General features: G+C 53.9%; 1 protein-coding gene across 2 annotated transcripts in view; it reads right to left on the minus strand.

The window, feature by feature from the left end:
- The window catches only part of PTPN23 (protein tyrosine phosphatase non-receptor type 23), a 39,988-nt gene extending 26,952 nt beyond the window's left edge, over nucleotides 1-13,036 (minus strand). For both annotated transcript variants that reach the window (XM_026652058.1, XM_024193827.2), the window contains exons 1-2: nucleotides 12,900-13,036; nucleotides 2,622-2,696 (exon numbers count right to left, since the gene is read on the minus strand). In XM_026652058.1, the coding sequence (XP_026507843.1) occupies nucleotides 2,622-2,696; nucleotides 12,900-12,983 (159 nt within the window). In that variant the 5' untranslated portion in view covers nucleotides 12,984-13,036. The remainder of the gene's footprint in view (nucleotides 1-2,621; nucleotides 2,697-12,899) is intronic.
- Between the last annotated feature and the right edge of the window lie 213 nt (nucleotides 13,037-13,249).

The raw sequence follows: 13,249 nt of genomic DNA on the forward strand, positions 1-13,249 counted from the left end.
ATGACAAAACAAGGAGTAATGGTCTCAAGTTGCAGTGGGGGAGGTCTAGGTTGGATATTAGGAAACACTATTTCACTAGGAGGGTGGTGAAGCACTGGAATGGGTTACCTAGGGAGGTGGTGGAGTCTCCTTCCTTGGAGGTTTTTAAGGCCCGGCTTGACAAAGCCCTGGCTGGGATGATTTAGTTGGGAATTGGTCCTGCTTTGAGCAGGGGGGTTGGACTAGATGACCTCCTGAGGTCCCTTCCAACCCTGATATTCTATGAGTCTATGAAAGCTGGGGGCTCTTCCTGGCTCTGTCACTGACCTGCTGGGTGACCTCAGGCAAGTCACTTTCCCCCTTTGTGCCTCTGTGACCCCTTTCACCCTCTCTCAGTCTGATCCATTTCGGCTGCCAGCCCTCCAGGGCAGGGACCATCTCTCTGAACAGTGCCTAGAACAATGGGACTCCGATCTCAGCTGAGCCTCAAGGCACTGCTGGAGCACAAACGAAGGAGAGATTCCCCTCCCAGGAAGGGATTGACTCTGGGAAAGCAGAGACCCTGCCATGGGAGCTGGGCAGGAAAAGCGTTACATTTTTCCAGCGGAGAGGAATGCACTCACTCATCACTCCCACGCCGAAGCAATCGCTCACCAGCGTCAGCGCTCAGCCCCAGCCTTACGGGAAACGGCTGGCGCGCTCTCTCCGCAGCACAGCCACACAAACAGAAGAGAGCAAACCTCTCCCAGCACAAGTGCTAACTGCAATGCTCCATCAGCCGGGCAGCAAGGCGCTGGGATCCAGCCGTGCTGCCCTTAGTGACGCGCTTGGCTTGGCCTGGCGCGGAAGTTTATTTCTGTGCCAGGCCAAGCTGCTCCTTAGTACCCCCACCTCAGGGCTCCGCACACACGGAACAGGAGAAAGCTAATGGCACAACCCTGAAGTTTTTCCCTCTGGGTTTTCAAGCGGGTCAGGTGAGTGCGGTCACTCCGGCTGGGTTCGCTGCACTGCTGCTGCCGGAAGCGGGCGCGAAGACAGTCCCGCGTGGTTACCCTGAAAGGTGTCTTGCAATGACCGGCTCCGTTTATCCACAGCAACGAGCGCGTTGCCTCCCCTGCGCTGCCTCTCTCCAGGGCAGCTGGGTTTCCACGGCCCATTCAGTCCTGGGCCTCTCTGCAGGGAGCGCCGCTGAGCTCACGGACGCCTGTCAGCTGGGGGGAATGTCACTTCACCACATGATGGAGAAGACTGGCTGGGAGCCGACCTGGCCCTCAAGATGTGAACGACGTAATCACCCCATTACCAATTCCCCGGGCCAGACAGCCCTCTCCGGCTTTGCCTGCCTGCATTTCGGGTTCCGCTGACACTGGCGCACGAACTCCAGTGCCTGGCTTGGCTGGAAACGTCCCTCCATCCCATGGTCCTTCTCCAGCTGATGAGCTCAGCTGTTGTGAGTGGCGCTGACCTTATCACAGCACCCCACAAACGTCTCTGGGAACTCGCGTCAGCCACCCACAACAGCTCAGCTCAGGGAGTTCACATCACAGCCACCACTGAAGGCAGCTCCTTCCTCTAGGTCCCTGGTTCGACTCCAGAGGGGGCCAGCAGCAACCACTGATGGCTGGGCTGGGCGGCCCTGCAAAACCCAGGGCCACAGAGGGTGGGAGCCTACAGCATCTCTGCCGTCCGGGAACCCTGCCCAGCCCTCCTGCTCCCACCACCATTTACCTGCCTCTCCCCCAGCCCTGTCTACGATGTGCCTCTCCGGGCAGCAGGGACAGGGGCAGCATGGGGGTGGGGGCACGGAGGGGCCTTGTCACAATTCCCCACTGATCCCACCCCCCCTCGCAGAAGGACCTAGCCTCCCTGCCCCCACTAAGGAACCTCCTCTCCCCCCAATCTCATGAGACCCCCCCAGTGCTGAGCTTTGTGCTGTTAGGGTCTAACCACAGTAACTGCAGGGACTGCCCAAGGAGCTGGGGTCCAAGTAGCCGTAGGGGAGCCTCAAACTCCTTCCCACCGGAGGGGCTGCTGCTGTGTGTGTGATGAGTTGGGGGTGTCCCAACGGACCGGTGTCCACAACACTGAACACCCCCCCACACACACACAAATGGCACCGCCAGGCCCCCTTGTTCACACTGACTCCAGCACCGAGCAGGCCACGGAGAGCGAACCGAGCCAATCGCCCCACCCCTCCACGGGCACATTGGCAGGGGGCGCGGGAGGTGGGCACCCCCGCTGCTGCCCATGCAGCTGGAGGGCCGTAGGCTCCCGGGCTGGGGCTCCTTCACCTGTATTCAGGTCACACTGTGCCTGGGATCCCTCCCAGCAAGGCAGTGGAAGTTTCACATGTAGAAAGCTTCCCCTCCCCTTTACCGCTTGGCACTGGAGGGCCACGGGTGCGGGAGCAGACACCAGCACACCCACCATAGAACCGTGGGCTCTACCTCGTGGGCTGCGGCCAGGAGATCTGGATTCTGTTCCCGGCTCAGTCGCTGGCCTGCCCTTGGGTGAGTCACTTTCCCTGCCGGCCTTTGTCAGCCCCAGCTATACTGTGCGCTCTGGGGCAGGGACCGTCTCCCCGTGGGACTGCCCCGCCGCGTAGCACCATTACACACAGCACAGCGCCAGCACACACTTACCTGCCGGAGCAGTTCAAGTTTCTTCAGCTCTTCATTGTAGCTCTCGGGATTCTCGCCATAGTTCTTCAGAACAAACTGGAGAGAGAAAAAACCTAAATCAGAGCTCGTGTCTGGGACTGGTGCGGAGAGGAGAAATCGAGAACCATTCCCCGGAGCAGAGCTGCCCTGGCATTGCCGGCGCGAGCCAGACAGCAAGAGGGGCAGCGGAAACCCCTATAAAGGGTGGCAGAGACACTCGGGATTGGGCTTTCGGGGTGTTGCACAGGGCAGGCTGTTTCTGGCTTCGCTGAGGGAGAGGGGCTCAGAGCAGGAGACTGAAAGCCCCCCTGCAAGGCCAGTTCCCTGCGTTGCCCCCACACAGCCAGTCAGCCCACAGCACATGGAAGCCACCTCCAATTTGAAGGAGCCAGTGTATTTCCTCAGATAGTGGGTGCCCCTACTTCCCTGCAGCCGTCAAGTCAGAGCCAGGCGTCTTGCAGAAGGAGCTCTGCAGCCTGAGCTGAGCTGGGCACACCCAGCCCTGGTGAAACACCCCTCAGCCCACGAAGTCATTGGTTACAGACCCAGCCTGCAGACCTGTTCCCTCCTGTGGCCAAGGCTTAGCAGGGACCGCAGCTGATCTTTGACTTGAGCAGCCATATTCAGCGTGAGCGGCCAAGGAGAGCGTGCTGCCAAACGTGAATCTGCAGCAATCGGCCACCAGTGCCCGGGGGCCGGGTCTGCTCAAGAAGCAACACATGCTGCATCTTCACTTGTCCAGCCAGGGGCTGAACAGGGGAAAGGTTTCATCACAGCTTCTTGTCCAATGGAGCCACGCAGGCCCGGGCTGCCAACCTTTCATCTACAGGTCTGCCACGGCTACTGGGAGCTGCACACTTGTTAAGGTTCAGAAGTGCCAAGCCAGGCTCCCAGATACCTACAGGACACTTAATAGGGTAAGACAGACCCATGTGTAACTATCAACCTATGCACCCTCCTCCAGCTTTCCCGTCACATTCCCCTTCTCCCCTCCCCACCATGGTAGAGTCTAGGTCAGATGGCAAGATCCTCAGGGCAGGGATCTTCTCTCTGATTTGCCTGTAAAGCACCATGCACTATGTAAATCAAAACCGATAGGGGCTCTCTTCTCCGCTGGGCCCAGTAAAGCACCCTACCCCTATGTCTGATGGCGCTCATTCTCTCATTTCCCCCCAGCAGCCAGGCCTGAATTGTTCCTGCCTGCGTAGCCTCCAGTGCTTTACCCAGCCCAAGCTTAAATGATGACTGCCTTTCCTCAGAGTTCAGCCCCAACGCCGCTCAGCTCTGAAACGCGGCCACCTCTGGGGTGAAACACAGCAGGTGTTTATCAGCGCACAGCAACGTGAGAATACAGATTCAAAGAGAATCTGCAGGGAAGAGTCGGGAGACAAAGGTAGTTCTCAGAACTGAAATCCGTCCAAGACACTGGAGGTAACACAGCCCCTGGGATCTTGAGCGAACACACGTGGCCAGCACCGGGAAAGACGGTGCCCCCAGCAGCACAGTACCCCCAACACCACGCCGAGGTGTGGACGCGGTCCTGACTCGAGAGCGAGGAGAGCCAGCGAGCCATCGCCTGTAAAATCTTGGGCATCCTCCCACCGCAGCCAACCTCACATAGCTTGGATGAGCCAATGGGGTCGCAGCACAAGGAGCCACGGCTGCTGGCTACATGCACTGGCACTGTCTGCGCAGCGCCGCAGCACCACATAGGTCCTGAGCAGTGCAGGTGACTTCTCCAGGAGAGACGCCTGCAGCGGGGTACTGATCTGCTGTTCACTGCACAGAGCACCTGAGGGACCGTCTATTTCTTGGGTGCCCGCAGGCGCCGGATGTGGCGTGCTCCCATTAGGGGTGTGCACTGCACTCCGGCAGCTGGTTAAGGAACAGCACTGCTCACACAGAGGACAGGGCTTGCTTTCCGGGCCCCACAGAATGTAGCAATGCCACGGGGGGCAGGGAGCATTCCGCAGACATGACACTGACTAGAGCAGCAAGTGAGAGCCTTCGGAGCTACACACACAGCTGCGTCTGGCAGCCCCTGGCCTGGGCAGGGCCAGGACTCCACTAGAGTCCAGTCTAGTGGCCAGCAAAGGAGACTAGGAACCAGGACACAGGGAGTCTATTTGTGGCTCTGGCACTGACTTGGCACGGGGCTTCGGGCAAGCCACTCCCTGTTACATGAGGAGGTCCAGCACGCAGAGGGGGGTAGCAGGGTTGTGGGGCTTAACGAAGGCTCTGAGCTCTCCGAGATCCCCAGCCAGTGCTACAGGACAGCAAAGGATTGTGAGAGCAATGCTCAAGGGAAGAGGGCCCAGCCAGGCCCAGCTGGCTGCAAACCAGCTGGAGAGAGACTCTTGAAGGACAATGTCCTTGTTAGAGAGACTGAGGCTGGTGATTGCAGACACGTACTGCCCTTGACTGAAGGGACACAGCTCCACACTGGCTAGAAACCGAGCTGCCTGCTGTGGTTTGGGGAAGGGGCTGACACCAGCTAGAGATCTGTGGGGGACCAGCCGTCTTTTGGCAAACGTAGGGTCCGGGTGAATAACAGGCTGGGGAGACTCGGCAGCCGCAAGGCTGGCAGACAGCACTTTGCACAGGGATAGCCAGGGGAACGTGCTGCAGAACCATCATGCCGGGTGGAGGGCCAGGATCCCTGACGTCCCACACAGGGGCACTAAGTGAGAGAGGTCAATGGCTCTCTGAAGGGGAGCTGAAGAATCGGCAGCCTTCCCAGACTCTGGGGGAAAAAGGATTTCTCGGGGAGAGGGAGCAGCCTGAAAAATCAGAACTGAACACAACGTACCTGGCAATACCCCGCACACTTACCCAGGCCCGGTTCCTAGATCCCAGAGGGCTTTCACAAGCACCCGCCCAGGGTGGGCAAGTCAATCACATGGTACAGACCCAGAGGTTGAGCAGCTTGCCCCAAAGACACACAACAAAGGCAGGACTAGACAGCAGGAATCCCACGCCCAGTGGCCCTGCTGTAACCATTACATTGCACTGCCTCCTGTGACATCTGGTGGGATGAGTCACATCAAAGGCTCCTAAGTCTGTGTCACAAGGTCCGTAGGATGAAGAGAAAAGCAACTAACTGCAGGCCGTTCCCACCCACGGGCAGAGCACAGTTTATGGGGAGATTGCCCCTCACCGACGCCCGCAGACTGCACTGGGCAGGAGCCAGCGCATTCAGACTCCCAGCACTGCTCATCTGCCACTCCAGTTCCAAAGAACATTAGGAAAGTCCACATTTCATCAGCCACAAGCACTCCAAGGAATGATACGGGGCAATGAGGCTGATGGCCCTGCAGTACTAGCAGGAGCCAGAAGAGGGGGCTATGCCATCCAGAGGAAAATGCTTTTCGTGACAAGTGAAGACGCCTGATCGCACAGACATCCTATGAAATCCATAAGGCTCTCAAGCTGCAGCTCAGCCATTAGGGAAGTACAGGAAGCCTTTCACCCTGCAGCTACAAGGGCAATGGGGTAAGAGGCTGGGCAGGAGGGTCCCGCACACACAATGGGAATAGCTCAGCAATCTAGTCCGAGTGAGAGAAACCTCTGCCCTCTAGGTCACTGGGTTCAAATCCAGCCCAGCCCAGCCATGACTCACAGCTGTTACCATTCCCAACCGCTCACTGACCCGGATGTCGTGAGCTGGTGGCTTCAGTTCTTTCTTAAGGGTGGATAAAAACAAAACAATTTGTTTGAAAACAAAACAATTTTTAAATAGGGGATTTTGACTTAAATTGGATATTTTGATCTTGTTATTTAAATTATCGTTCGTTTTTTTCTTTTAAAAATAAGCCTGCTTAAAGTGAAATCTGAATCTAATACAAAATATGTGAAGGCCTAAAATTATAATCTCAGAACATTTAAATAAATAATTACGCTGAATCCATGAGCCTCTGTCAAAAACTTTGAGTTAAAGGCTGCTTTTCTAGATGAAGAAGAATCAGGGGGGAAACTTTGGAGGTCAAGATTTATAAATATGGCACAACAGGTCAGCCTAGTAACTTAGGAGACTGTCTCGTTTTCAAGAGACTTAGGCAAGTAGGAACTTAAGCTCCAGTCACTTTCATTCAGGCATATTTGAAAATGTTCCCAGGCTGACCCGAAATAATCAGTTGAATTCACCGCCTACAGTTAAGCCCTCTGTTTAATAAATCATTTAGCTGGAAATGTGAAATAATGTGTTGATAAGTTTAGGTATCCAAAACTTTTAAGGTTTTGTTTAATCAAAATAAATGTTATATTCTGTTGTATGTTTAACTAAACTCCAGTTTCCATCCTAATGCAGCTTGACAACATGAGCAAAAAGTTACCTAGGAAATGAGCAATACCTCATTTACCTTTTCTAACATACTAAAAATCTACAATGAAAGAGAATCTGAAAATATTAAGCTATATAATTGCTTAAATAAGTGTATATATAGTTATACTGTATCCTCCTAGGTAGCAAAAATAGGTACCAAATCCAGCGTAAAGGCTGTTTCACTGCAAATCAACATGTTTTAATGGTTAGATCAACCTAAGACAATGCACCTCTCTTTCGAACCGGGATCCCCAAACTGTGCAGCCGGGGCCTGGGCCAACGTCCATGGGAGGCAGCACCATGCTTCCAGCCCCACTCCGCCCCCAGACCAGCTCCACCCTCAAGCCACGCTCCTCCTCCAGCCCCCAGACCTGCTCCGCCTCCAGGCCCAGCTCTGCCCTCATTCTCTCTCCACCCCCAGAGCAGCTCAGCCTCTACCCCAGCTCCTCCCCCATTCCCGCCTCTAGCCCCAGCTCTGCCTTGGCTGTGCGGTAATGGAGGGGGTGTGGGGACGGATTCCGTTAATGGTAAGGGTGGGCGCGACTGGAAACGTTTGCACACCACTGTGTTAGAATAACGGAGGTACACATGGAAAAGTTGATTAAAATAGATGCTTTCAATCCAGGCTTTCCACTTGGTGATTCAAATCATCACCTTGATATAAACCAACCACCTCGAGAGCTGTGCCCACCACAAGCAGCCCCCTCATAACAGGTGCAGCAGAAGGCCATGGAGACTGACCGTTCTACTAGCGTGGGGGTGGCCAGGCAGAGCTGGAGGCCAGTAGAGCAGCCACGTGGCAATACAACACTCAGATCGCCATGCACACGGGGGCTGTGCTCGCTTGGTGTGGCACTAAGGCTTCTGGGAGCACATCCCAGCATTCTTAGCACTGCAGCAAGCCAAGCCTCGCTATGCATTTTCCCAGTGACCCATGGGAGAACTTGTCCGTCCCTTCTGGGTACGTGGGGTGGAACTGTGGGAAGGCACTGGCGGACGAATGGCACTCAAGTGGGGTTACACCTGCATCCATACTAGAGCAGTCATGTTAGCAGTGCCGAGTTTTGCTCACTCACATTTTAGTATACATCCCCCTGAGGCCACCCAACTGGAGTTAAAAGCATTGCCACACCTAAGGCCAGGATTCATGTGTGGGATGGGATTGGAATTAGGGGCAACACTTTTGTTAGAAGTTGAGTTAACGCTGCAGTGAGGACCCGCCCTATGATCTTCCCAGAAAGCCGTGATCAAGAACACTCACAGCAGCCAGAGCACCCAGCCGCCTTAGCCTGGAGAACCACCAAAACTCAGATCTGACGGGTTTCTAGCTAATGTGGTAGAGCTGGTTTGAACACAAGCCAAAAAAGGTCACTCTCTGGACGGATGGCTTCTGCCAATGAGTCTGTCAGGCTTGTCCTTAATCCAAACAAATTGCTGACTATAAGAGACTGAATATGAAGCTGGCACCCAACCAAACAGGAGGTTTATAATCCCGGGGCCGAATATAAAAGGAAAATTAAATGGGATCTCCTCCGTTAACTGCACAAGCCCAGCTCCTCCAGCCTACTCGGGGCTCTAAGTACTGGCAAACCAGTGTAGAGAAGAACTGGAACCAAGGGTGGAAAGCAGAGACTCAGTGATTAATCAACTTCCCTAGCATTTCCCATCTGAGGCTGTAGCACGTCACAATACTCCGCTAAGCCTCTCAGCCCCATGTGAGGTGGGTATTAGCCCCATTTCCCAGGTGCAGGAGGGGAGACAAAGAATTCCCCAAGGTCATGCAGCAATTGGGCAGCAGAGCTAGGATTAGAACCCAAGAGTCCTGACCCTGCCACTCAGCAAGCCACTGAGTCTCTCCATAACTTAGTTTCCCCTACCTCACAGGGTGCATGTATGAATGTGGGGGGAACAGGACTAAATCAACACATCTTCATCAAGGGTTTAGAGACCATTGGATTTTTAAAAGTGCTTTTGCCAAGCTTAGAATTTACTGATGTCGGACAGATGCTACCACTGTGCTCACCAGCAGTGCCTCCAAAACCTCCAGGAGTTTAAACCGAGACCTGCTATCCAAGCTCCCTACCACAACCAGAGAAGGGGGAGGAATCTGAGATCCCAGATGATACGCTGCAAATCCCATCTGCTTCACCACTCAAGGTAAACACAGGGAAGAAGAGAAATGCGGACGGTAAACACCCTGAAGTTTGTCAGGTTAAAAAAATATCAGATTTGTTTTAAAAATAACATGCTATACCTCGCTATTGCCTAGATTATTAAAACTGAAGGCACTTAAATCTACTTTTCACCATTTCTGCATCTCTCCACCCAGTACTGAAATTGGAGGAGTCAGTTTGTCTGCTTTCTAGTTGGTTTCACTTCCCGTTTCATGTACCAACCAGCAAAATGCAGAGAAATCTGGGTTGCAAACACTGCAGGGAAATCTTTACATCTAAAGAGAAGAGTTGCACAAAAGTATTTCTATTCATTTCAGATTTCTCAGGATTGGCTTTTTTAAACAAAGAATAAACCCGAGGTTTAAACATGCTGAAAGAGACTGCACTTGCTCTGACCAAGTGGTAAGAGCATCCCTCATATGCAGCCAGGCCTGCCACACAGCCATGCGATTTTAAAATGACTGCCTTGTTTTGGCGGCCACCCTCCTCTAGGTAGGCACCTATCACTCCATCCACTGCAGCAGGAGTTCTACTGATGGCTAGTCTCCTTTCCAGCACTAGCAGACAAACCGGAATGGCAAGGACTGTTTCTAACTTACTATCATCACCAAGTCAGCAACCTGCAAAGCATGACTCAGCTCTCTGGCCTGCATTAGAAAAAGCTGAGGAAGGCCCAGCTACCTGTGGTCATCCAAGATCCCATGACACTTTTCCCAGAAATCAGGGAGACGTCCTTGACCAATCATATTCTGCCAAGCTAAATTCCCCCTGGAGTTTCAAATGAATACCAGACATTTCACTCCCTGTCTTCCAAACTGTGCTGTGAAGTGTCAGACCAAGAGATCACTTAAATGCAGGGTAGTAATTCGGTTTGTAAAATGTTTTGAGATTCTTGTGGACAGACAGCCCTACAGAAACACCAATCCCTAGTTGGAATTTTTCATTTATAGCCATGTATAGTCTCCCTTTAAAAACAAAAAATGCATCAACCAAAACCTGAGTGTCGCTGTATAGAAGGACAGGTGCCCTTCCGCCCCAAAAAGCAACAAGAATTTTGCACATCGTACAAAAATAATATGAATTAGTACTAACCGAACATTTCTCAAACAAATCTCAAAGATGGGCAAGTATTTTCTTTTACAAAAGTTAATACAAAATGGGCAAGTATCATACTCATTGATACAGACGGAAAAACAGAGGGGTCCAAGGGACACAGCCCACTTGAAATCTAGCTAGTTTAAGAATAAACAAGTGAAGACAGTTTCAGACACAATCCTTACCCCGACTGCCCAGGCCAATTTTTGTTTTACAATCACTTCTCCCCCCCACCCCACCCCGGTTTTACTGTGTGAAAGGCCAACAGACAGAGAAACTGACCCGCTCTATCAGGGAAACAACGAAACTGACCCTGAACAAACTGCTGACAAAGTCACAGAGACCAACCTTTCAATTCTAGAAAGCTTAGGCACTGTTGGTAACAATGGTAGTAAAACATCCCCAGACAGAAGAGCGATATTTAAGCTGGTCTCTTTCTCTGGGACTTAACACAGGGGAACTCAGCGATCAAGTCTCCTATCTGCAAGTCCCTGCTTTAGAACACTGCCTCTCCTTTGCCATAGCACAGTATTTTACAGCAGCAAAGAGAGTTCTCAGTTAGCCTCTAGTTTCCAAAGACGTGAGACTGTGGGGTACAGCTGCTCCTTTGTTCTTTTATCTACTTTCTTAGGACTTGATTCAAACTCCCTTAAAGCCAATGGAAAACCTCCCACTGGTTTCATCATTGGCTTTAACAGACACTGGATTGCATCCTTATTAAATCAACCTTATTGAGACCATCTCAAAATGCCTAGATTAAATAAATTATTGATTACAGTGAGATGGGGCAGGACGGCTCACGCTTGTCTACACTTCAAAATTAGGTTGTCATAGCTGTGTCACTCAGGGATGTGAACACACACACGCGCACCCCCCGTGACACAGCTCTGCCAACAAAACCTGCAGTGTAGATGCAGCTATGCCAACAGACGAGGGCTTTGTCGAGGTAGCGAATGTCATTTGGAATGGTGATGTCCCTACACTGGCAGAAAAACTCCTGTTGGTGTAGGCTGTCTACACCCTAAGGGGCTATGCAGTGTAGACACACCCTCAGTTTGGACCAACTGGGCATCCAACTCTAGCAAGTGAAGGTCCGTGTTATGGAAATCCTCTCGCAGGAGGCCTGCTCAAGCCCCTTGAGGGCACACAGCAGGAGCGACCCTGCTTTGACTGGCTTTTCCATAACCATTTGGGGCTCCCTCCTGGGGGATTTCTGCCCTTCCTACCTCCTTCAGAATCATCTCTTTGCATCACTTGGGACTTTATCCCATTTGCTGGTGGAACAGTTCCCCCGAAGGTCATTACGTCTCCCATTTGCCCCTCTCGGACAGTACATTTGATCTGGTTGGGTCTCTTGACCATTGATATCTGGTACTTTGGCTTTATTGAACAGGGCTGAGCGATCCCAAAGAAAAGCAACTTACAAATGGGTGAAATGAATACTGCTCTCTTAGACAGTCACTGGGTCCAGACACATGGGAATGATGTAAACTCTCTTCCTCATTTTAAAACCCATGGGAAGCAAACACCCAAGTAAGACTCTCAATCTAGCGGAGGTAGCAAACCAGGCTTTAGATCCAGCTTTACCAGCATCCCATAAGGCCCTGGGGCCATTTCACTGCCAGTTAGAATTACTCCCACCAGAAATAACAAGCCATAGAACAGAACCCACTCCAAGCTGGACTCGGCTCCTTCCCAGGCCTCCTCTCACCACTGCTGTCTCTCCCAGCATGTGCAGCAATGGGGTACGCTGTGTCACCGGACGGATCCTGAGGTGCAGAGGCCAGAGGAGGGGAGAGAGAAGAGGTAGGATGTGGCGATGGGATGAGTGGAGTCCGAGGAAAGTCACGTGCCGTGGGGACACTATTTGCCCTCGCCAAGCCTCACTCAGAACGAGCCAAGCTCTTCAGGCAGGTTTTTTAAATCTCTCCCTCTCATGACAAAGAGTGGTTCAATGAGACACAAGAGACACTTCCTTTCAAACTCTCCCAGCTCTCAGACTTGGGGCAGGGAGGGGTGGGGGTACCAGCAAATGCAGCCCCACCCTCCACCTCCTCAGGAGCATCTTCACTGAACCGGGACTCGCCATGGGTGCAGCTTGCAGTCGCGGGGGACCAGGGGGTAATGAGCACCAGTGGGCCCAGAGCACTCGCTAACACGGCTAGGCCAGCTGCCCTGGGCATGGGGGGGCATCTCCAGGCTGGGGGAAGGGCGGGGGCGGGGGGAAGAATATGGACTGATGTGTCACTGTGGGGATGGCAGGGACAGACTCGGGCCTCAGGCCCAGCCCCACCACACACACTTACCCCACAGTTACCAGTAACCACCCCCGGGATGATCTGCCAGAGCAAGCCCCCCCCCCCCGCACCTCCTCCCCCTCCCCCCACTCACATACCACCCCCCCGCCCTCCCCATCAACAAGTCTCTCCCTCTTCCCACCCCCCACCTGCCCCACACACACACCTGCCCCTCCCCCACAGACCTCCCCCTCCCCCACTGGCCCTTCCCCCACACACCTGCCCCTCCCCCACACCTGCCCCAACGGACCCCTACACACTCCCCCCCCGTCCAACGGCCCCTCCCCCAACGCTCCTCCCAAACACTTGACCCTCCCCCTCGCCCAACGGCCCCTCCCCCCCGTCTCGCCCCTGGGGGCTCCCCCCCCCTCACCTTCTTCACGGCCTGGTTGAAGCCGAACTCCCCGGCCTCCTTGAGGTCCAGCCAGATCATGGGCATGCGGGGCACGGCCTCCATCCCGGCCGCTCCGCCGGCGCCGCTCCGCGCCCGGAACGCAGCAGGCCCGGAGCCTCCCTAGTCCCCGCCCCCGGCCCGCCGCGGCGCCTCACCGGAAACCGCCCTCCGGAAGTCGCCGCGGCGCCTGATGGGAAATGTAGTCCTGACGCTGACTCTCCCCCTCCCTTCCTGCTGGGGGGGCGGGGCACAGGCTCCTTCCCTAGGGCCCCTCCCTCGCTACTGGGGGGGCGGGGCACAGGCTCCTCCCCTAGGGCCCCTCCCTCGCT

Source organism: Terrapene carolina, unplaced genomic scaffold, assembly GCF_002925995.2.
Source record: "Terrapene carolina triunguis isolate 2854851 unplaced genomic scaffold, T_m_triunguis-2.0 Scaffold111, whole genome shotgun sequence".
Lineage (NCBI taxonomy): Eukaryota > Metazoa > Chordata > Testudines > Emydidae > Terrapene > Terrapene triunguis.